The 22,143-nt window shown below is 50.0% G+C and overlaps 9 protein-coding genes across 9 annotated transcripts; 5 read left to right on the top strand and 4 right to left on the bottom strand.

The window, feature by feature from the left end:
• Nucleotides 1–824: 824 nt before the first annotated feature.
• Nucleotides 825–2,404, bottom strand: AUEXF2481DRAFT_551728 (uncharacterized protein). Its single transcript, XM_013491079.1, has 2 exons — nt 1,858–2,404; nt 825–1,805 (listed from the first exon to the last, which is right to left on the bottom strand). The coding sequence occupies exons 1-2, from the start codon at nt 2,291–2,293 to the stop codon at nt 1,297–1,299; spliced, it is 945 nt and encodes a 314-aa protein (XP_013346533.1). The 5' UTR covers nt 2,294–2,404; the 3' UTR covers nt 825–1,296.
• Nucleotides 2,405–2,544: 140 nt separating this feature from the next.
• AUEXF2481DRAFT_37426 (uncharacterized protein) lies at nt 2,545–3,485 on the top strand. The gene is made up of 2 exons (XM_013490874.1): nt 2,545–3,367; nt 3,434–3,485. Exon 1 carries the CDS (start codon nt 2,777–2,779, stop codon nt 3,017–3,019), a length of 243 nt encoding a protein of 80 aa, XP_013346328.1. The 5' UTR covers nt 2,545–2,776; the 3' UTR covers nt 3,020–3,367; nt 3,434–3,485.
• A 235-nt stretch (nt 3,486–3,720) lies between these two features.
• AUEXF2481DRAFT_551774 (uncharacterized protein) lies at nt 3,721–4,613 on the top strand. The gene is made up of 2 exons (XM_013491078.1): nt 3,721–4,043; nt 4,097–4,613. Exons 1-2 carry the CDS (start codon nt 3,863–3,865, stop codon nt 4,378–4,380), a joined length of 465 nt encoding a protein of 154 aa, XP_013346532.1. The 5' UTR covers nt 3,721–3,862; the 3' UTR covers nt 4,381–4,613.
• A 2,606-nt stretch (nt 4,614–7,219) lies between these two features.
• On the bottom strand, nt 7,220–10,532 carry AUEXF2481DRAFT_2780 (uncharacterized protein; the record flags this gene model as incomplete). Its single annotated transcript, XM_013490702.1, has 2 exons — nt 7,220–9,822; nt 9,896–10,532. The coding sequence occupies 2 exons, from the start codon at nt 10,530–10,532 to the stop codon at nt 7,220–7,222; spliced, it is 3,240 nt and encodes a 1,079-aa protein (XP_013346156.1).
• A 1,092-nt stretch (nt 10,533–11,624) lies between these two features.
• AUEXF2481DRAFT_551655 (uncharacterized protein) lies at nt 11,625–12,763 on the top strand. Its single transcript, XM_013491077.1, has 3 exons — nt 11,625–11,730; nt 11,812–12,648; nt 12,703–12,763. Exons 2-3 carry the CDS (start codon nt 11,859–11,861, stop codon nt 12,714–12,716), a joined length of 804 nt encoding a protein of 267 aa, XP_013346531.1. The 5' UTR covers nt 11,625–11,730; nt 11,812–11,858; the 3' UTR covers nt 12,717–12,763.
• A 279-nt stretch (nt 12,764–13,042) lies between these two features.
• On the bottom strand, nt 13,043–14,332 carry AUEXF2481DRAFT_551673 (uncharacterized protein). The gene is made up of 2 exons (XM_013491076.1): nt 14,201–14,332; nt 13,043–14,148 (listed from the first exon to the last, which is right to left on the bottom strand). Exons 1-2 carry the CDS (start codon nt 14,224–14,226, stop codon nt 13,329–13,331), a joined length of 846 nt encoding a protein of 281 aa, XP_013346530.1. The 5' UTR covers nt 14,227–14,332; the 3' UTR covers nt 13,043–13,328.
• A 1,248-nt stretch (nt 14,333–15,580) lies between these two features.
• Nucleotides 15,581–16,509, bottom strand: AUEXF2481DRAFT_27210 (uncharacterized protein; the record flags this gene model as incomplete). Its single annotated transcript, XM_013490806.1, has 2 exons — nt 15,581–16,041; nt 16,107–16,509. The coding sequence occupies 2 exons, from the start codon at nt 16,507–16,509 to the stop codon at nt 15,581–15,583; spliced, it is 864 nt and encodes a 287-aa protein (XP_013346260.1).
• Nucleotides 16,510–17,472: 963 nt separating this feature from the next.
• AUEXF2481DRAFT_37416 (uncharacterized protein) lies at nt 17,473–19,880 on the top strand. The gene is made up of 4 exons (XM_013490873.1): nt 17,473–17,914; nt 17,971–17,972; nt 18,025–18,617; nt 18,668–19,880. The coding sequence occupies exons 1-4, from the start codon at nt 17,841–17,843 to the stop codon at nt 19,442–19,444; spliced, it is 1,446 nt and encodes a 481-aa protein (XP_013346327.1). The 5' UTR covers nt 17,473–17,840; the 3' UTR covers nt 19,445–19,880.
• A 552-nt stretch (nt 19,881–20,432) lies between these two features.
• Nucleotides 20,433–21,618, top strand: AUEXF2481DRAFT_37415 (uncharacterized protein). Its single transcript, XM_013490872.1, has 2 exons — nt 20,433–20,658; nt 20,720–21,618. Exons 1-2 carry the CDS (start codon nt 20,647–20,649, stop codon nt 21,563–21,565), a joined length of 858 nt encoding a protein of 285 aa, XP_013346326.1. The 5' UTR covers nt 20,433–20,646; the 3' UTR covers nt 21,566–21,618.
• Nucleotides 21,619–22,143: the final 525 nt, after the last annotated feature.

The raw sequence follows: 22,143 nt of genomic DNA, 5'->3' as shown, positions 1-22,143 counted from the left end.
GCTGAGACTCGGACCTGGCGATCGCGACTCGTCAATTTTCAACGGTCGTGTTTCAGGATGATCTTCCCTAAATTGTTTCTTCTTCTGCCAGATTGGGTCAGTATGGGCGAAGCACGAGCTTACGATATTGGCGAGGACGGCACGTCGAGCATCATGCATTCCATCCTGCGTCTCGAGACATCGGCAGCCGATTGTCGTCATTTCGGTAGATCAAACTGCATCTGTTGCGTGTAGCGAACGATTTACCAAGCAGGCGGGTGTCCGCGGCACGATGCTATTGAGTGAGGAGAAAAAGTAGGGCAGGTTTAGCTAACATCTCACACGTGGCTTTGGTGATCAAGGACCACCACAAGGTGGTACACCAACAGACCGGCTAATGCCCCGCGTACAGACTGCTGCAAATCATCATCTCTTGCGCAGCGTTTTGAGGAAACTTTACGCCCGCGTCTACTGCAGCCAGCCGTTGGCCCAAATCACGGTCGGCAGTGTGGGGCCTGCGCGAGCGAAGCTCGGCCTCAAGCCACGAGGTGCGGTCCATGCACGCGGGCTGCCTCGTGGCATCCCAAGACATGCTTTAGAACGGGATTGGAACAACCATAGAATGGTGTTCGGCAACCCCTGGCTCCTTCAGCCTGGCCCAAGCGCCCCTCGAACAAGCTCTCAAGTTTGTAGATATGGATAAGCGAGCTTTCACCTGGTAAGCTAGTATTCTCGTGCTTCTGTTTTCGGTATGATTGTGAAACTTGCCATGTAGTTCTTAGTGGTAGCTAAGCTGAGACGTGATCGCCAGTTCCACGTACGAGGTGTTGGTGCGGTATAACCGACAGTACATGAACCCCCTGGTTAGAGTTGAAGCCATCCATCTATTTCAGGTCTATCCGGTGCCGCGAATCTGTGTGTTCTCTGATGATCTTCATTGATATCGACGCGTGCTGCTGACCAAGACATTGAAACCAGGTACAATTGAATCGACTTTTCCTGGCCTGTAAATCGGAAATTGCAAAAACAGCCAGTCGAGGTCGTCACCGTTGCATTCAGGTCTAAGCACGCCATGTGCGATCGTGACAAGCTGATGAAGTGTGGGCACTCTTGCGAATCTTGCATCAAACACGGGCGAAATGCTAGTTCCGTCCCGAAGTTTCCGCCCTTCTAGAATTGGCCGAGAAGAGCTACACATCGAGGAGCGCGATTTCTCTGTTCTTTGGTCCTTCTATTTCTAGTAATATTGCAGGTCCCCCACCACGTGTGCAATCTAGAGCCGGCCATGTCCGCCCCGTCCGCGATTCCCTCCACATATCATGCCTTAGCCAGCATTGTGAACTCATTGATGGGAGCAGCTGTAACGCCGATCGGAACCTTGAATGTCGCTCCCTGAAGTTTTGCGCTCTCGGGATACTTGTCTGGGTCCTCTTCTGCTGCACTTGTAATGTAGAGGTCTTCGCCAGCGATGCCAGGGCAGGTCACGCAACGTGTTGGCAATGTGATTTCGGTCACGATCTGACCTGCCGGACTCACCCGCACAACCTTGCTTGTGCCGAACATAGCGACCCAGAAATGGCCCTCTGCATCTTGACAGTGGCCATCTGGAACGCCGCCCTCGATCGGGCACGTAAAGAAAGGACGTCCAGTCGTAAGATCGACCTTGCCAGACTCAACATCGTAGTTGTAAGCCTCTATCTTGCCAGTGGGTGAATCGGTGATGTACATGGTTTTGTTGTCCAGAGTCCACGACATTCCGTTCGGAATAGTAACGGGCTCTTTGATTCTGTGGAGGCTGAGGTCTGGATCGAGTCTGAACAAAACGCCTGTGTGGGGATTCAGCAAAAGAAGTCGGCATGGACCAGGCGGTTGACTCACCCTCCGGGCCAGGCTCGCCTACAATCGTAGGGTCGTTCATGGTTCCAACATAGAATCTGCCATGGCTATCGACTGAGCCGTCGTTGCTTCTCGAGCGATGCGCCTTGCCGCTCTGTACTTCCTCTTCAGACCAGAACTTCTTGATGTATTTGGGCTGCCCGGTTTTCTTGTTCGCGATACCATATCCGTCCTTTCCACCAAAGATGAATTCATCATCGTTACCCTCGATGTTGGCAGTGCAACCGATGGAGAACGGAAGGTCGATTGTCTTGTGCGACGAAGGACCTTCGTCGAGATTCACGACATGAAGCTGCTTCTTGATGATGTCGACAAAACGCAACGTGTTGCTCTTCTTGTCCCAGAACGGAGCCTCACCCAGCTCGCATGAGGTCTTGAGCCAAGGTTCGGCAACCTTGATTAGCTTGATGTTTGACATATTCAGGCTCGTGTAATATGATTGTCGTGAGGGTTAGAAGACTACAAACAGAATAGGTCACCTCTCAGTTGCTATCGTCGAGGGTGAGACACGACCTCATTATGATGGCATTGTTTGCACGTTGTTTGCTTCTGTATTCCCCACATCAGGAGGCCGCGAAGGCGGTGTTGTTCTGCCGCCCATGTGCTCTGCCCTCCAACTTCTGATCCGCACCAGAAACTAATGACCTCTCTCTTGCAGACAATGGTACAGGTGCATCTACGACGTACCTCTAGACCTCACGCTTCTGCAAGGCTTTGCTCGCCTGGATGCGTGTTTTCACACCCTTGGAGACAAGCGCGTTCAGGCCTCACCGATTCGCACGGAGGTGATCGGAGGTGCCAACCCGGCGGGATTCGTCAATTTTGACGAAGTTGCTGTCCGAGCCCGTGGTTCATGTCAACCACTTAGAGTGACGCTATAACCCGACTCCCGAGACACAGCATGCGAGACATCCCATGGCTCTCCCAAAGGGCCCACGTGCGAATTACATGCAGCACGCCAGTAATGCAAGTTTACACCGCCAATGTGACTTGTCAGATCCGGCATCAGGTCATTAAGCGCCGTGTGCCAAATATCCCTATCCCTGGTCCTACGCGAATGGTCGGTGTGACTATGCAGCCTGATCAACCACTGCCTTCCGCACTAGATTCGGAGCTTGCTTCCTATGTCTGGACATGGAACTGATGGGGCAGAAGAAGAATGGTACTGTGGAATCTCAACATTCGCACTACATACGGGGAACACTGCATGGTCGGAGAATCGAGCAAACAATCACATACGCGTCAATTGATATATGGATGCATGCGCAGCAAGAAACATGAGTGTGATGGGTGTATGTTCTAGGTATTTGTGGGTGATTGAGATTTCTTCTGCATTGATATTCCGTCATGCGCGTGACTTGAGCAGACTGACAGACCTTCAATCCGATTCCGAGTATCTACCTGCATCATGCAGCCCTGTTCAACGACCAGCTGTCTTGCAGCACTAGCCTCAGCATGCGTATGGCACCGCTGCAGTGTCATGGACGAATACCTGCTTGCCATCAGAACGTGGGCATCATGCTGTGGCCATGTACCATATGTCTTGCCGACCTCTTACATGTGTAACACACTCTTCGCCGGCGTCAATCAGGATCCTGATCTCCGCCATTGCAACAAATTCCCTGCCACCACTCGTTTGTTCCTGCACGGGGACTGCGCATGTCGGCGCTATGCAAGTGAAGATCCACTATCCTATCAATAGTGTGATCTCACTTGCGTATCACTTGTCATCCCGGGTTGGCAGATGCAGGGACAACGGCCAATGAACTTGATGTTTAAAACGCGTTGGGCAGCGTATCTTGATATATATGCACGTCACTTCCCTCATCGAGTCATTTATGGTTGCAGAGAGGTGTACTTCGTGCATAGTGCGTTGCGACTGTTGGCTTAGAGGCTCGGTAAAGGGACAAGGCTGGCTTCGGGCAGTCGACTTTTGTTTTTATGAACCGAATGGGTCAGAACTGGTTAGAACGGATGATTTCAGCGTATGTTCTTGAAAGTATTGGAGAAGTACCAGAGTCACTCCGTATTACCAGTCTCGTACGTGGTTGCGCATACTCGAGTCCATCCCATACTGGCTAAATCAGAAGCTTGTTCCTGGTGTCGAATGATATATTTCAAAAAAGCACCTGCCCCACCAAATTCGTCGGGCGTATGGCGCAGTGGTAGTAAGTTCATTTCTGGAGCCGCACGAGTGCTCAAACTGACATTGATGACGTAGGCGCGTCCCCTTCGCAGCAACGCTTTGTCTTCTTAGATTTCGTTATATCGTTTATGGGGAAGGTCTTGGATTCGATCTCCAATTCGTCCACACTTTTTGCTCTCCATGAGGTACGTCCCGAGTCGCCAAAAAGTTGGGCCGATTGCTGTTATGTCGGATCTCAATTGTTGATCGGTCATACTGCCCGCCTACTGCTTGAAGACGAATGTGCAACGACGTACGAGCTGAATACTGCAGCCAACGAGCGCACACCTATTCGAGAGCATGTCGAATATTCCACTTGAGCAGCCCTGGGTACTCGTCTGCCCTTGGTGCTCTCCACTCGCTCGAGTCATCAGTAGCTTCTTACATCGATAGCATCGTTTTCGGACTGCTGCGACTCATGGAGCTTTGCCACAAGCTGACGAGATCAGTAGGAGCATCCGCGCTCTTGCCGAAGCAACAAATACTGGTCAGCTCTCCGCGGCACTCCCATGTGAACAGCCATAACAACCATACAGCGAATTTCTGCACTTTTGCTCGAGCCACCAACGTCCAGGCATAATTCGCTAAGCACATCGTTGATGCCGCCATCACTCGTTTGAGAGTCACGCAAGCGTTCCCGTCTCTCGGCTTTGCGCAAGCGAGACATCAGCCTCTTGCGTGAGCTTTGATTTTGCTACTCACGACAGACTCGCCTATAAGCGAACGGTATGTATCCATCCCGCATTCCATCCAACGGCAAAGGGGTCCACCCGCAAGAACACACTGACCGAATTTCAGACAAAGCAATCTACCTGCCACACATTCTTCTTCGGCCGTAAGAATGGATCTCATAGAAGAATGATGACACGGCGTCGACGCATCGTGCTTGCAAAATCGCATCCAATTTCTGATCATCCCATTTCCCGTAGGATCCGATCCTTCGTCGCCCCTACTTTGTCAAACATCAAGAATAGTAGTTCTTCGGTCTCGGAACGAGGCGAGTCAGTCATGTTCCTTGTTCTCTATCCCCAGCTCGAGACTCGATCTCAATCTAGTGAGCATCTCGGCATCGGAATGACTCGCTATATTATCTTGTTAATTATATAGTTCGTTTGCTGAACAAGACAAGCGCAGCAATTTACAACCCGGATAGCCGGCTACTCCAATATAAGCCAGGCGGCTGGTCAAGATTGTGGATTCAGCAATCCGGATTCTGCGCATTGATATGCCATGCCTCTCTAAATCGCTTCTGCCATCATCATGACCGAATTCGATGCTCGATATCAGGGATTTCGGTCGAATGGCACTGAAACATTGAGCGACGACCTAGGCTACCTAGAGCCCACTAGCGAAGGACTCTCATCAAGCGCACAATGTCCTCAACGACACACGCCCTACAGGATCGCGGAATAGACTCCGACACCGATGTTGACTTCCTGCTGGGAATCCGTGGTATCCAACGTCGAACGTGGTCGTGGCGGCTTTAGCATACCCACCCACATGGACTGTTCAAATCTCAGCAAGAAAAGGTTGGCAACAACCCGAACAACACGAATGTTGCTACTATGGTCTCTCGCCACGACTGACAGTACTGGATAGTTCAGTGTTGATGAGCACTACCATCACTTCGGTCCAGATATCCCAATTGAGTGGTAGCAAACAACCAAAAACATCGCGGAAGGTTTCGCACTGACTTTTTTGCGCTTGATAAAGAGGTATGTGCATCTTGAACCAACCACGAACCGTTTACAGCCATGCGTCCGCCATACTTGTGATAGTCTCCCTTACGCCGATAATTCCTCCGGAGGCCTCAAATGCGGACGAACGGACCACGTATATCACATGCGAGCCTGATACTTTGTTCACGACAACCTTAAACCGTGTATATCCCTTCACTACACCTCGCTTAGCAAGTGCTCAGGATCATCATATGTGGCAGAGAAGATGATGAGATGCTTTCTGAACTGTCTTTTGCGAAAGTCGTAGCGAGAAGAGTCGTGGCCTTAGTCCTCAATACGGTAGGACTTGCGATAGCATGGAGCCTGGCCTCAAGGCAGCAAGGTGTACGATCCTCGAGATCTGGCGATCCAGAGAGTTTTGTTGTGACTAGGTACGCAGGACCGAGGCTTATTCAAGTATCTGTAATGGAGGTAACGATGAGGGAATAGCTTTGCTCATTGGTATACCGGGCAATAGCCTCGCGATAGCCTCGTTTTCCTGGATGTGCGGAGCACGATTGTCTGCGATGCTTGCTAGGCTTGATGTTCGAGTCGCCATTGACCTTCAGCGGGAAGCATCGATAGAGGAAGAACGTCCACATCCTGAGAAGGTGCAAACATCTTGAGTTGTCCAGGATGCATCGTTCCTTCCTCTTCATCGTTGCCACACGTGACAGCCGGCGATCAACACAATGCTTCCCACATGACATTCGATGTGAACACACATCCCACTCGACACAAGCAAGCATGGTTTGATGTTCATCATGTCGGTCTCATCCGCAAAAACGTACAATTCATGGCAAACGGCTTTTTTCTCTCCGGGAAATCCATCTCTACCCAAACTCGCTGTACTTAAGTGACCACCAACACTCCCTATCTCCCAAACTCTGTGTATCAGATATTGTCATCTACTCAGTGCCATCACTGTTTTTCCCTTCCACAATAAAGTAGAAAAGAAAAGACATGACCCTGTCACAAATGTCTACAGATTGTTCCATCTTCTTTCTATGTCTCGTGCACATTCTTCGCATATCAACTCTCTAGACCTTGCCGTCGTATATCAATCGTTCTGAGGTTTTACGAATGAGCCACAATTCATTCCGAGTCTTTCCTGACTGTTTTATGCTAGACAAATGTGCCAGGCTGATGCCGTTCGCTCCCCGTGATACCAAAGCCGTGAGATCTGGCAACTCACTTTACTATAAATCTTTTCAGAATGCTACACACGGGTCCTACCTGGCACACAATTGCGATACTACGAGGTCTGCATAACGACAAGTAAGAGGTAAAGAGAGATCATCTGTACCCATGAGTAGAGAGGTGAATAAAGATATCTCTGTACAACCGAATGCCAGAAGAGCCAGAAGAGCCGATATTCCGTGACGCCAAACTATTTCTACAACAAATCTATACTATACACACAGTTGAGTTGACAAGACCTTTAGCGGTAGTTGGCCAACTCATCATACTCTTCTTCAATCATCTGGTCGTCGATACCAGCCTCCTCACCAACAACCTCAGTACATCTTCCACAAAGCGAGTCGGCCTCTGCGGAAGTGAATTGCCAACATCTGATACACTTCTGTCCATGTGGCGGCAACACAACAGCTTTTCCTGTGGCAGGGAACTTCGGGTCTCCACATTCGAACTCGCACTCGAACTTCCATGCTGGCTCGTCGGCTTTGAGAAGGAAGGCTCGCAGTTCTTCATCAGGTTCTTGTTCGGCTAATTGACGGCGGTATTCGGGGTCGCCGGGAACGACGTCAGCATCGGAGACGACGAAGAGCTCGGTCAGCTCATCAGTCTTTCGGAGGTCGAGAAGGAGGGCTAGAGGAATATTGCCCGTCTCGCGGGGCATCTGCAACTCAACACGGCAAGCCAAAGAGCTACCGAGTCTGCCTGCTCGGCGTGCATTCTCCTGAGCCGACTTGACAGCTGTAGAAACATTTGTGAAGACCTTGATGACCTTCTCCATTGCTCCCTCTGCGGCGAAGGCGTCAAACTGGGCCGTGAAGGGGAACTCCCACGGTCTTCGGCTTATAGGAGTGGGATCGTAGTCGTGCCACTGTTCGGGAATATGCTGCCATACCTCTTCAATCAAATGAGGGGTGATGGGACCCAACATGTGGCAAAGCTCTTCCATAATGATGAAGAGCACCGTTTGTGTGTGTCTGCGAACATTTTCGTCATCGGCATACAATCTGTCCTTGATGACTTCGAAGTAGAAGCCCGAGAGATCGGCATTGATAAATTTGTTGATGGCTTGCACACCTTTGTGGAACTCATAGGCACCATAATGTTCCCAGACTTGCGCTGAAGTCTTGGAGAGCTGATGTAAGGCGACTTGATCGGCAAAGTACAGATCCTGCAGTAAATCTTCAACGGGAATGGGAGCAGGATAATCATGCATGATACCGAGAAGCCATTTGAATGTCGTGCGGTACTTGTGAAGCGATGAATGGACAGCTTGTAGGACGGGTTGGCCAATGACAACATCTTTGGTATAGTCACTGCTTGCAACCCACAAGCGCAAGGCGTCAGGACCCATGGCGTCCTTCTTGGCCTGGTTAGGACGAGGGGCAGTCTTAGTTCCCTTCTTCGTCTTCGCTGGTGGTACAATTGTACCACTAATGATTTCTTCGGGTGAGATGACATTGCCCAGGGACTTGCTCATCTTGCGGCCAGTGTGGTCAAGAGTAAAGCCATGAGTGACGATAGCGCCAACAGGAGGATTGGCAGTATCGGTCTGACCAGAAAGGTAAGTCAAGAGAAGAGACTGGAACCAACCACGATGTTGGTCAGAACCTTCGAAGATCATGTCTGCAACAGAGCCATCTTCACGCTTCTCGAGCTGAGCCCATGAGGTGCCACTGTCAAACCAGACATCCATGGTGTCTTTGCCACGAACATATGATTGCCGATCAAGACCAGGCGCGATCCAAGCAGGGTCGTCAGAGGCATCAGCCCACCAAGCGTCGGTACCACGTTTTTGAATGACTCTGATGATGTGCTCGATGCTCTCTACGGTCAAAACGGGCTCGCCGGTTTGTTTGTGGAACAGAGCGGGAATAGGTACACCCCAACTGCGTTGACGAGAGATGCACCATTGGCTGCGACCCTTCAAGAAACTTTGTAGTCGTGGCTTGCCGGTATCAGGAATAAACATGATGTCCTGCACGGCTTTAAGTGCGGATTCCTGAACACTTCCAACGTTGGCAAACCATTGATCAGTAGCTCTGGTGATGACGGGCTGCTTCGTTCTCCAATCGACAGGATTCTTATGCCTAAGGTTGTGAGTCTTGAAGACGAGCGATGAGTCTGATTTTAGCGAAGGGATGGAGAGTTTGGCGTGAGGATCTCTGAGGAGAGCAACAACGGCCTTTGCACCGTCTTTTTCGACGGGAAGACCCTGAAGGTAATCGGGATCCGAAGGGAAAGCCTTGTTTGTGTATTTGCCATGATCGTCGACAGGAGCGAAAGCCGGACCGATGCCTAGCTTCATGCAGACATTATAGTCATCCATGCCATGACCAGGAGCGATATGAACCAGACCAGTACCCGACGTGTCAGTGACGAAGTCTGCATGGATGATCTTGTTGTGTTCGGCCGAGATGACGTTGATGTACTCTGTGTTTTCCAGGTTCGCGCCCGAGATGTTGTCGACGAGGATGCTGATGGTGGCACCCTCTGGCAGGTGGGTCTGCAGCGACTCAACACGCTCTTTGGCAACAACCATCTGGCCTTGCATGTCTTTGGGAACGTTTTCGCCAGCGACTTCGAGCAGTACATAGTACATGTCTGACCGTACAGCGATAGCCTTGTTTGCAGGTAGGGTCCAGGGCGTTGTTGTCCATATCAAGGCGCTGACAAAGTCTGCTTGGACAGCGGCATTGTCGGCGAGAACAGGTGGCAACTTGAGCAGAGGGAACTTGACAAAGGCAGCGACAACGCGGTGGTCTTCGTCGTATTCGAGTTCGGCCTCGGCGAGGGCAGTACCGGAAGATGGCGACCAGTGGACGGGTTTGTTCTGACGGTAGATCAGACCTGAGTGGGAGCATAGTTAGCATGGTATCCTGGAGCTCGACAGACGACAGACGACAGCAGGGACGGACCTTACCTTTTGCGACCATGTCCTTGAAGACTTGCAGCTGCTTGATCTCAAAGTCGGCGTCCATTGTCTTGTACGGCTTTTCCCATTCACCCATGACGCCCCACGAGCGGAAGGCGCTCATCTGTTCAGCTATCGTCTTTGTTGCCAACTTCTTTGCTGCCTCTCGAATGGCCAATGGACTCAGACCGGCACCGTGGGCTACGCTGGCTTCCTGCTTGGCCTCGTCGACCGTGCTCGTGGACTCCTTCGATAGCGTCGACTGTTGATGAGCCTGCAGAGCCTTAAGTTCGATAGGCAAGCCGTGACAGTCCCATCCTGGTCTGTATTGCACCCTGAAGCCTCTCTTTGCGTATGTCCGTAGAATTATGTCCTTGTTGATCTTGTTCAGCGCGTGTCCAACGTGTACAGGGCCATTGGCGTATGGAGGCCCGTCGTGCAGGGTGAAGGTGTTGCGCTCGCCCTCTTCATTTTCCGTCGGAGCATTCTCCTTTTGCCAGGCATAATAGTCGTCGGCGCATTGTTTGCGGTATTTCAGAAGCTCTTCGCTCGATGGTCTGGCGGGGAAGGTCGATTTTGGCAGGTGCAGTGTCTGCGACCATGAGCCCGCCGCCGCTGCCCGTAGTCCGCGTGTTGATCGGAACATGTTTGCGCCTTCCTTCAACCAATCTTCATATCGTTCCTTCTCTTGATACCCTCACAATCCAATCGTGGCTTGCTCTTGCCGTCGGGAAAAAAGTTGCCATAGCTCGCTGGTGACGTTTTGCGGAGAACGGGAGTCTCGCCTTGGCGTCTCTTCCGACGCCTTCACCGCCATCATTTCCTTGCCCTCTCGCTTGCGCTCTTTGCAGGCTGTCCAACAAACATGGGTACGCCTCGCCGTTCAAGGCGGGAACCGAGTGGCAAAGTCTCAGCTGGCTCGATACTGCTTACCACCCATCTTCCTCAAAGCTGCCTGAAACACTTCTCACCGTCAAGGCTTCGTCTCAACAACTGAAGCCTCTCAATTATCCAACCACTCGTGAGTCGAGGACTTGTATTCTCAACAAGACATCCCACTCGACAAACAGGACGGTCGAATTTCCACTGGTCAACTCTCTGAAAGTCTCGATACCTACCGAGCCTTGCCAATGCATGCATGTTTGCCTCGTCCACACTGACAAGCGGCTCTTTCCCACGTGTCCACCACTTCCTCGCCACGTTCACCATGGCTATCAAGTGATGAATGACGAATGATCTTGTTTCATGCTTCCTGATCTGGTCCTGAAGGCTAGTGATGTTGCGTCTATGTTTCTGTATATGACTTTGCGATATTTCCGAGAATATGTAGCAGCATGCATAGCGATCTACTAGCCACGTGCAATATCACATCAAGATGTCTTTCCATACAGCCTTCTTCTGTGTCGGCTTGATGTCTGAAGGAGTAAGTTACGGATCACACCTGATCATTCGGCTGCTGAACTGTTGCTCCTCAGTGTGGTCCCCCTCGAATCGTCGCTGAGCATTTCGTCACCACACTGGAAGTTGAGGCATGGATGAAGGTTGGCCCTCTTATCCCGGTAGAAAGCACTCTCTGACCTCCACAGAATGTTGATAATCTGAAGCGAAGAGACGGTCAAGACAAGCGTAGATGGACTCATCGTATAATGTGCGAGGGTCTCCTTTTCTGCAAGTCCAAGCTAACGTCTTAACAGCATAGCCATCCACTCTACCTCAAGATCTCGAAATGTCCTCGACTTTGCTGGTACTAGGCTAACAAGGTGCTCCGTCCCGTTGGATACCGTAAACCTTCTGTGTGGCCACGTGCCTTATGACCGAGCCAACCATTTACACTCTGCCTTGACGTACGGAAGACATGATTGCGATCTATGTCGAGGTATTGAACTCGATCCTTGCTCGGACATAAGCTGACTGATTTTCACAAGTTGTCGTGCTACGCGCATGTATACAAGAAAACTATGACGAGCCACGCATGCCTCTTCTCTGGCAAACCGCAGTATGGAAGCAACATCGATTAAGCGCTTCAATCATAGACTGCTCTGACTCCCGCTTTGCTGTGTTGATCAGCGGTCTCGAGAACCAGCTACAACACCTGTACGACTACAGAGCCCTCCCCTTTCTCATTTTGGAAACCTTCATCGACGAGCTCTTGACCAGGATTGGAAGAGCAAAGACTGCCGAATGGACCGTAGATCCACCACCGACAGTTGCAGAGAGATTCGACCATCACGTTGATCTAAATCATCTTTGTCTCGCTTACATACCATTTCTGGGCTGGCTCACAGAGTTCGACATCTTGTGTGAGACCGCATTCGCCTGCGATCAATGTCTTCGATCTTGTCTATTGCACAACGCACACATCGTCCAGGCAACTCTGACATATGCAAACGCAGAGCTCAGCCATCTCAACCAACAACTTCTCTTCCACCTCTGCTTTCAAACCAACAATTTGCTATCCTCTCTACAGACAAGCAAGGAATCTTGCTGTGATCATTGCAGTCAAGTCAAGCATCTGGCTTACATAGCCTTTAGTCTTCTTCCTATCGCTGTCATCCTTACTCTTTCCGCCGTCTTTTTACGTCCTAGATGGACTTCAAAGTGGATATTCTGGCTGTCGATTGCGGCGTTTATCTTACATCTTGTTATCCGCCATTACATACGTGTCACGCTGAGGACGTTCAGACATACATTTTTATCCTACTTTACCGATTCCAGACATGCTGCTGGGACTGTCTTGGCCCATTTAGCAAGACTCTTGACCCGTGAGTTGCAGCTTTTCGCTTCTTGTACATACAGACGGACTGACTTCAGGACAGCAACTCCGATATAATGGACAGCAGTAAAATGAGCTGTTTGGTTGACAGGGCACAGATGTGCTATTCAGTTCTAGTGTCATTGTGTTCGCTCAGACGAGATGGCTGTTCTAATTGATCGCCACGTTTATGCTTCTGGTTTCATAACTCATGCGTAGCTGTTTCTTCTTTCCAAGTATACAAACATATACATTCAACCAGAAGGGATGAGCAAATAAAACGTGGAATGCATACAGAGGGCCAATTTGATTCCACACAATTGGCTGGAAGTGGTCAGCGGGCTCGATCTGAGAACAGGGGACGAGACAAGAACACATTGCAAGGAGCTTCCCATATGTCTAGAGCATCGCAACATTAGTCAGACAATCTAGGCAATATTCAATGTGTATTGATAAACTAGTACAGTTATCATTGGGAGAAATCATGGATGGCAATGGAGACTTGATTTGTGTTGAATTTGGACGTTGAACGAATCAATCCTTGTATGATTGACCGATAAAGTTATTACAGAGAGATACTGGGCATAGTGTACAAACGTAGCGATTCATGAAAAAGAAAACCGTATCCTCCTTGTATCAACGCGGTGCTCTTAGGCGACTTTTGGTTGTAGTAGGTGTGAGATGATTTGCTTAGAGGAGAGCAGCGAAGCCGAGAGCGGCACCGAGGACACCACCGACGGCGGGTCCGTTGTAGGCGGCAGCACCAGTGCTGACAGCGCTGGAAGCGGAGGAAGCTGCGGAGGAAGCACGCGAAGATGCAGACGAGGCACCCGAGGACGCACGCGAAGATGCGGAAGAGGCACCAGAAGTGATGGCGGAAGATGCGCTCGAGACGGCGGAAGAGATGCGCGAAGAAGCGGAGCTCAAGGCGCCAGTGCCAGAGCTGAGGGCAGAAGAAGCCGACGACTGGAGGGCAGCAGCCTCAGAGGAGATGGAGCTCTTGGCCGAGCCGGTAGCGGTGGCCTCGGCGGCGGAGAGGGAGGACAAGCGAGCGCTGATGGACGATCTCTCAGAGGCAAGGCCGGAGGAGGCAGATGCAAGGGCAGAAGAGGCGCTTCCAGTGAGGGTGGTAAGAGCACCAGCGGCACCAGAGCTTCCTGCGCTGGCGATTGACGAAGCGCCTGAGACACCGGCGCTGGCAACAGATGAGGCGCCCGAAACGGCGACGGAGGCGACTGATGAGGCGCCAGAGACGCCGGAGCCTACAGCTGAGGTGGCATCCGAGAAGACCGAACCAGCACCGCTAGTACCGGCGGAGATGATGGAACCACCGACAGAGGTGATGTCGGAAAGGATCTGGGCAGAGGCCGAGGCGGCGAGGGCGGCGCAGACGAAAGAGTACTTCATTTTGATGGTTGTGATGTGTGTGGATTGAAACTTGGGGTAGAGTGCAAGGTGTCTGTAGGTGATGACAATTGGTTCGGTGATGAGAGTTGGATGGAGGGTTAATCTGCGAGAAGGTTGTGGTGCTTATATACAAAAAGTGCAGGCGCAACGCTCACGCTCTTGCATCACAACATCCGGGCATCTAATGACGGGGTAAAGTGAAACTCTTTGGGGGGTCCGACGCTCCCGACAGAGTTGGGGGCTCACTGTTCTTCCTAGCTGTGCTTCGGCTCTGCTTCTGATTGGATCGTGTCATGTTGCTCTGCCAATTTACCTTCCTACTTTCCATCTTACGAGCAACAGGAGGTTGATCCCCGTGGATTTGCCCGAAATCTGGCAAGTTCTAGCCTGCGTATGACGCATTTTGCGTACGAAAGTAGTACGAGACAACGTCACAGCCTTGAGAGGCGAATTGGCCAGGCAGGCGTTGCCGTCGTTTGGGCGCTTTGGGGCTGGCTCAGGGGAAACTACGTAACGTGGGGGAGTGGCTGGATTGATCTGTTCTTTTCCGGGCTTCTGCATAAGTACTGCTATTTATGTATCCAGGATGATCATGATCTTCCGTCTCGATAGGTTGCGTGTTCCGAGTATCCAAGTTTTGGACAGACACTGTCAAGATCTCAATGGAAAAATAGGCAGTAGTAGTTGCAGTAGTAGTAGTAGCAGTAGGAGCATTCATAAACACGAATTTTGCCACATTTTGTCAAATGGTTTTTATTTTTGAAGCTTGGAACAAGTTCACTTCTGTTTGTGTACATGCTTCCGGTATCTATAAGCTTGGCAAAACCGTCTGTTTGTTTCTGGAAACCCTTGCGTCTGGATGAACTCGGGACTGAATCGTCCATCTTGTGTTGTGTATGCTACACGATGGTCCTTCAACTAGCTCTCCGGTGCTGATGGCCGTCCGCAGCAGAATTTCCACTTCCACTGTGTTGTCGTAATTTGCACTGCCTTGATTGTTGTAGTTGGTTAGCTGTTGGTACCTAGCTCGAAGCTCACGCTACTGCTTAGCCTTTTTTGCCCGCTTACACATAAGCCTCAGTACATCCGGAGTACGCGCGTCAGCCATGAGTAAAATGCTTGGCCTCTGACGATGTTGTCGAAGGATTTCGTCCACGACTCTAGCCCCGACTCATGGTGTGAGATCCGATGCTTGCTTGGCTTCTATCCGATTTGCGAATAACTTGCTGCTTCCAGCAAATATCAAGTTTTGTCGTACACACATTCTTGTAAGATGTAAGTCGCGAGTCGTGTCAACACTCATGCGGCCACTACCACCCTGGCCCCATGATGATTCACTTCTGTCTCTCTTCTGAAAGTAGTGACACTACAATTCGTCACTCTGAAAGGAACAGCACAAAGACTGCTATTGTTATAATAGTCTGTAAGTCAATTTCGTAATGCTCGCGTGGTATTATGCCGCGCACGATTGTGTATACATAAAACAGCCAATGTTTGTCACAAAGACAGAAAGAACGATGACACTCAATTATCGTCTATGTCCCATCATCAAGCCTTTCCATAGCCCTAGCAGCTTGCGTCGCGAAGTCTTGACACCTCTCGTCTATGGATGTGTCCCTTGCCAATTCGTCAAATCTTTGCTTCCAAAACCTCCATCTAGCTGGACAGTATGTTCTTCCTCCCCAGTGAGATCTCACACTGTGTCGGTTGGCGGCTTCGGGAAGCTCGTCCACAAAACAAAGCTCGCGAATCTTGCTTCCAGCTACCATTATCCAGGTTGCCGCAGGTGGCACGTACATACGCCACTCTTCGTGTAACTCTCGCTTGCTGTCATATGGCAGATCTACGCCTTCATCCATTGCAATACTTGCAAAAAATGACAAATCCGGGCATCCGTCCGATCGTAGCATCAGCGTCGCAGCAAATGTCGTTATGTTGAGTAGCTGCGGAGCCTGAGCATGCCATTCTGCATCATTGCCATCCGGTGGATCAATTTCTGCAATATTGTCAGCCTGTCTGCTATAACGGAGCCTTCACTGCCTGAGCCGTGGATCAACCTACCCCAGCCATACTCCCTGAACATTTGACCCCAGTCTGGCAGATCTCGCCAAAATGTCCCGTTCATACGTCTGACGCCATGTCCAGAATGAGAAAGGACATCTGGTTGACGAGTGATAGAAATGATCAAATTAGCCAGCCGTGCTGGTGACGGGCCACTGATTGACCTGGCTGCTTCATTGATGATTAACCACAGATTGGCAACATCATCTCTTTGCCCACTCTTGAGACGTGGTTCATAGATGGTCGCTATAGTGTGTGCACTTCTGTAGGCCGACCGTCCACCGTCCAAATATGTCTCAATAACATCGATCGTTCGAAGATCTTCATTCTTATTCTCAGAGTTCGATGTATTCTTCCTGGTCTCCTCGCGAGCGGACGCACTCCATTTTGAGACCGATGACATTGGTGCAAAAGATCGATGCTGCTAGAGGAGCGAGTCTGAAGAGGACTTCTCCTGCAATATCTTTGCTGATGTCGCTAGCATGGATATGGGAGGTTGGGCGTTAGGACATTGGTCGTTAGAGCGGTGTCCTAGATGGGTAGTGGTTGACGCCGAGCATGCTCGTCCTCGACAAGTCCAATACTGTAATGGTTAAGCTGTCACTTATCGCTGCAATGGAAAGTAGACACTTGCAGAATGCTCAACTAGGGTATTTTCGGCCGCCCAGGCTCGATAGTACCTTATCCCAGCGTAAGAGTCATTCTCGACGTTGTGCAAAGCAAAATGAAGGATTTCACCGTGAAGCAAAACAATTGATTCCGGAGAGGCTCGAACTCCCGACCCTTGCCGATTACCTCAGTACCTGGCGGTGCTGAGTATCCAAGATCCTCTGGGAGGGTTGAAACTGTAAAGGCAATATCATGACCAACTAGACCACAGAACCGCGATTAGCTTTCGTCTCTGTCTGTGCAAACATACTTCTTCCACCGGACGATTGTGACGCTGCGTGGAAAACGAACCTTCGAGAGATCGGGCTTCCTCTCATACTTGATGACATGAACTTGACGAAGGTGCAGTAGCCTCCAGATCGATTGTGTACAGATGCCGCAATGATTCCTGGATGGGAGTCTCTGATGTGGCGTGAATCTTGTTGTCGATTTTGTTTTTAATTTGCTTTCCCGATGGTGCGCCGAGGCCTATGTCGGGGTAGTGAGCCCCTCTTGTGTCGAAGGGGAAGCCTGCATATTTCTGCTGCAGTCCAAGGCGACTTTTGATGGCTCAAGAGTCGTTCGCGCGAAAAAATTGCAGCAGGATGGTACAGTATTTTGCATGCACGATGCATGAATAAACAAGAAGTTTGAACATAGATAAAGAACGTCCATTTAAGCAAGTTTGATAAGCGGCTGGAGAGCGATACAAGTGTTAATTCAATTCGTTTTCGATTGTTTCTCTTGGGTGTTGCTTGTGACTTTTTCTTTTTGGAGGGAGGAAAGCTGTAACATCTCTATTCAGTATACCTTTACTCGCTGGGTGTGTACGTAATTAGTTCGTGGCTCAACCTTCGAATGCTTGGTGGTAGATTAGAAACAGGACGTCGCAAGCATCGAAACGCCAAAGTCTTCGACGCCACCAGCCACGCGCTTGCCTATTCTTCTGATCCTTCCTCCAAAGCCCACATACTGGCCCACTCATTAATGAAATTCACTCGCCTGGTGCGACGTTCATGACGTGAATTTCGCAGACTGCAACAATAAGGCTTGTCGCTATACAATCTCCATTGCAGCAGATCCGTAATGTCAGGAACCCAGGTCACAAAGAGGAAACGCTCGTATAAGTCTAGAACACGCACCGGCTGCATAACATGCAGGTAAGTACGTGCAATTGAGAACTCAAGGCACTTGACTAACCCAGTACATGGTAAAGAAGTAAGTTATCCTCCCGACGAGTATCCTACATTTCTGATTCGATCTTGGTCAGTTCGACGTGTCAAATGCGATGAAGAACATCCAAGTTGCCGGAAATGTGTGTCGACTGGACGCAAATGTGATGGCTATGTTGTGTCGAGAGCAGCCTCACCAAGTTGCTATCGAGATTTAAGTTTGAATCTCTTCAAGCCTGGAGAGGAAGCTGGCGCAATTGAGTTCTTCCTCAGAGTATCGATTGATCAACTTTCGGGAAATTCTCAGCCCGAATTCTGGCGCCGTCACATCATACAATTGGCTCATCAAGATACTGGAACACGGCATGGCTTGCTAGCTTTGGCCCATCTCCACAGAGACTTTACAAACCACAAGACACAGTCGACTCGAAATCAATCGGCCTTGAGACATTACAATATCGCAATTCAGCACCACGTCACTTCAATGGTTGAGGGGCCACAGGACGCGATGCAGTCGGGGTCTTTTATATCGACTGCAATCATATTCATCTGCGTCGAGCTGATGCAAGGCCATATCGCCTCTGCTGTTTCGCTCTTGCAGCGCGCAGTCACCTTGATCCCTGCCACTGCAACTCGCTTGATCTCGCTACATGAGGACCTGGTTGGTCGACTGCAGATCCAAGCGAAGCGCGTAGGTCGTCTTGTCATCAAGCATTAGATCGACACTAATATGTGTTATAGCTTGTCAGCAAAGACTTGTGGGGCCCACATGATTCGCAACACAAGAAGATTTGTCACAACCCAGGGTCGAAGCGAAAACCTGACTGGAAAAATCCTTATCAAAATCTGTCGAAAGACGGAGCGGCTCTCTGCGAAGAACCGTCACTTTGGGAGAAAATCCAATGGGCATGTTCTATCACGGAGGTAGCGGATGGCATTGAGCATGCTACCCTCAGCGCGCGTGAACGCGCCGCAGCCGATGTAGTACGGATTCGAAAACTGCTCGTGACCACATTCATGCTTGCAGACGAGGTACAGTCTGCGCAAGAAGAAGAGAGAGCAGTGCTGAGCGATTCTCTCCTCCCTATCTATCGTGCTATCATCGCCTTAGCTGAGAGAATCATGGGACTCTCACCTCTGGAGCAGAACAACACGCTGCCCCACACTCCATGTTTCACTCTCGACATGGGAATTATCGGACCATTGTACGAAGTCGCCTGGCGTTGCCGCGATCCCGAGATACGCAGACGGATCATCGACTTGTTGCGAAGAAGCAACCGACAAGAAGGCTTGCTGAGGAGTTCGATCTATGCTCGAATAGTGGAAACAATTGTGGATATCGAAGAGGGTGGTCTCTCCCCAGTCTTGAAGAGTGGCGATATACCTCTCTGCGCACGCATGGCTAAGCCCTCTCTTTCTTTCGATCTCACAACCTCGAAGCTCTTTATCTCATATAGACTATTGCTAGCCAGTGATCTAGACACACTATATTGTCGCGAGATCACGGGAATTGATTGAAAAATCCATGGAGTGGAACCAGCCACGAAAAAGACTTCCTTTGTCCGCAAAAGGGTTGTGGGCCGTGAACTATGATAATCAGGATGATTTGCGCACTATAGTTGACCACCAAACACCGCCGACAAACTTTCGGCATGGTTAGATTGTACCCCTGACAAGTACATCAATAAACCGCATACACACAGCTGGCGGAAAGCATCGTTAGGGAGATATTCTGTCACCCTGATCTCACAAGACAACAACTTGCATCGGGAACACTGGTCTGACGAAGGTTATGTCTAGCGGATGTACCCACGTATCTGCGTATAGTGGATACGGCGCTCTATCACGACCTAGGCTTCCTTGGTCGCGCGAGTTTGACATTTAAGGAAGGTGCAATGATGTCTAGATAGCAGTGTATCATAGTTGCCGCAATGTAGCAGGCAGTTGTCCTTACAGACAGCCATTTCACACTCCAAAGTCCCGCGACATATATTTCTCGGCCCCAAAAATGGCTCAAATGTTCCCGCTTACTGCGGTGTTGTCAAAAGATGTATAAATTCTTCCCGACAGAACTGACTTTCACCCCCTCAGTCCGACTGCTGAAGTGAGAACTGTTCTGGATTTTCTGAAAATGGTTCGTCCTCTCGTACTCGTTCGGTTGATATACTACTACATTAAGAAGGAGGAAAGAAAGTTTGTACGACACCTGGTAGTTGTGCCGCCCGTTGTCGACAATCTCGTCCAAGTCAGTCCGAGCTTGATCTTTATCTCAGTGTATGAGACTTGTTCGCAAGACCATCGACGTTATAGTAGATCTAGTGCTTTTGGGAGAAGGGATAGAAAACATTTATGCTGTCCACGTCCTTTCGAGGTTTGAGATCGCCTCTGGACGGAGGCTGTATCTATTGGTGGAAAGTCAATTTCGTGGGGGCTATGCTCGGGGTAGATCGCACGCCTTATGCCGCCGAAGAGCTGACAAAACACACAGATTGTCAGACCTGCAGTTCGCGACGTTCCCAAAGGAATCCCCGCTGATTCTTTATCCTATGTGCAGGCATTTACTGTACCAAACAAAGTCATGTAAAGGGATCGACTAAGAAGCCTAGAAGGCGTAGAGCTCGAGCAGAGCCTCGGCACAGCGGTGACGCCTGGAATGCAATAGGTATATAAAACTCACCACCGGCGGACCTTGCCCCGCGCATCATCCCATTGAACATACTATGCACATACTGGTAAGACAATTCAGCACGCTTGATCCAACGTGCAGAACCTGATGGCTTGCGGTGATTACAGCTGGTGAATGATGACGGACCCCCTTCGGAACAAGCCCCGTACCTCCTGCCATTCATAAACACTGTCGAATCTGCGGGTCATCTACTCTCGGTCGTTCTTCCCTCATCACAACAATCTGGAGCCGGGAAATCACATTCTATCAGTGAGGAGGTAACTGCAACTCCAGTTTGGCTTAAACGGGAAGACACAATTTACGCGCAACTTCATCCGTGGTTTTTTCTTGATGCAACGCCTGCTTCATGTGTCCAGATTGCGCTTGGTCATCTCCTGAAAGACAGACCAGAAGTCGACTTGGTCCTATGTGGACCTAACCTGGGCTGTAGTGTTAGCGCTTTGTATGCGCTATCTTGTGGAATCCTGGGAGCAGCATCAGAAGCTACGCTTTGCGGATACAGATCAATCGCTCTAGCTCTATCTCTTCCTAGAGATCCCGGCAACTTGGAGGAAACATTGGAAATGTGCAAACATGCCGTTCAGGTCATCGAACGTCTATACGAGGACGCCGATTGGGAAACCAATATCATGTACTCGGTCAACATTCCTAGCTTGGTCGGTCTAGCAAGAGAAATTGCTTGGACGAGCATTTACAACAACTCTTGGCAAAAACCACAAAGCTTCGAAGAGTTGGAACCAGTCGCGAAGAAGGAAAAGTACGAAGATACGACGGATGATCGAGTAGGAGATTCTGTTGATGCAGAAAGAACATTCAAGTGGGTTTCGAGGCTCGACGTCGTTGTTGAGGAAAACAAGGATGCGCCCGAGGGCACTGACGCTTGGGCGATACATCAAGGGAAAACATCAATTACAAAGATCAATGCGAATTATATGTATATGACGGGCATGTGATGACCGATAGGACAGTGCGTATTTAATCAAACACAACCATCATAACCCAAACTACCACGGAGTGCTTCCCCCAGGGTTGCGTGACAGAATGGTTTCATTGGTCTTGAGGAGTCGATCAAGGCCAACATCCAGAACCTGTAGATAGCCTGAGGACTCGAGGATCGATTAGTTTCTGGAAATGTAGCCTACATCAATGGGTGCGTGGCCCAATGGCAAGGCGCTTGACTACGAATCAAGAGATTGCAGGTTCGATCCCTGCCGTGCTCAAATTCTCTTTTGCTTCTGACACCACAAAAATCGACATATCGCTCTAGATAATCGATGTTTTGCAATTGTTTTCCTTCGAATGATGTTGTGTTGAACTCTAAGTCCACCGAGCGCTTTTGCAATCGAGCATCGCATGTTCTGTAACGACAACGACTGATACTTTGCCACATGAGATTGAAACACAGACGTTGTCTGTTATGGCATACATATCATGGAGATTGGTGGGTGGCACATTGCTTTTTGAGGATAACTGCGTAATATGTTCTGTTCTAATGTGGGAACGAAGAGAGAGAAAAAGGAAAAACCGCCGT

The sequence above is a fragment of the Aureobasidium subglaciale genome (assembly GCF_000721755.1).
Source record: "Aureobasidium subglaciale EXF-2481 unplaced genomic scaffold scaffold_4, whole genome shotgun sequence".
NCBI lineage: Eukaryota > Fungi > Ascomycota > Dothideomycetes > Dothideales > Saccotheciaceae > Aureobasidium > Aureobasidium subglaciale.
Note: the sequence above shows the minus strand (reverse complement) of the source record. Positions and strands in the feature narration are given on the sequence as shown.

Bases quoted from the DNA above. Each gene is read 5' to 3' on its own strand.
- AUEXF2481DRAFT_551728 (XM_013491079.1), bottom strand. From the start codon at position 2,293: ATGTCAAACATCAAGCTAATCAAGGTTGCCGAACCTTGGCTCAAGACC. The intron at 1,806-1,857 runs GTGAGTCAACCG...ATCCCCACACAG, and splicing joins AGGCGAGCCTGGCCCGGAGG to GCGTTTTGTTCAGACTCGAT.
- AUEXF2481DRAFT_37426 (XM_013490874.1), top strand. From the start codon at position 2,777: ATGCGAGACATCCCATGGCTCTCCCAAAGGGCCCACGTGCGAATTACA.
- AUEXF2481DRAFT_551655 (XM_013491077.1), top strand. From the start codon at position 11,859: ATGCCTCTTCTCTGGCAAACCGCAGTATGGAAGCAACATCGATTAAGC.
- AUEXF2481DRAFT_551774 (XM_013491078.1), top strand. From the start codon at position 3,863: ATGTTCTTGAAAGTATTGGAGAAGTACCAGAGTCACTCCGTATTACCA. The intron at 4,044-4,096 runs GTAAGTTCATTT...TTGATGACGTAG, and splicing joins GGGCGTATGGCGCAGTGGTA to GCGCGTCCCCTTCGCAGCAA.
- AUEXF2481DRAFT_551673 (XM_013491076.1), bottom strand. From the start codon at position 14,226: ATGCCCGGATGTTGTGATGCAAGAGC. The intron at 14,149-14,200 runs GTGAGCGTTGCG...ACCTTCTCGCAG, and splicing joins GGATGTTGTGATGCAAGAGC to ATTAACCCTCCATCCAACTC.
- AUEXF2481DRAFT_37416 (XM_013490873.1), top strand. From the start codon at position 17,841: ATGTCAGGAACCCAGGTCACAAAGAGGAAACGCTCGTATAAGTCTAGA. The intron at 18,618-18,667 runs GTAGGTCGTCTT...TATGTGTTATAG, and splicing joins TGCAGATCCAAGCGAAGCGC to CTTGTCAGCAAAGACTTGTG.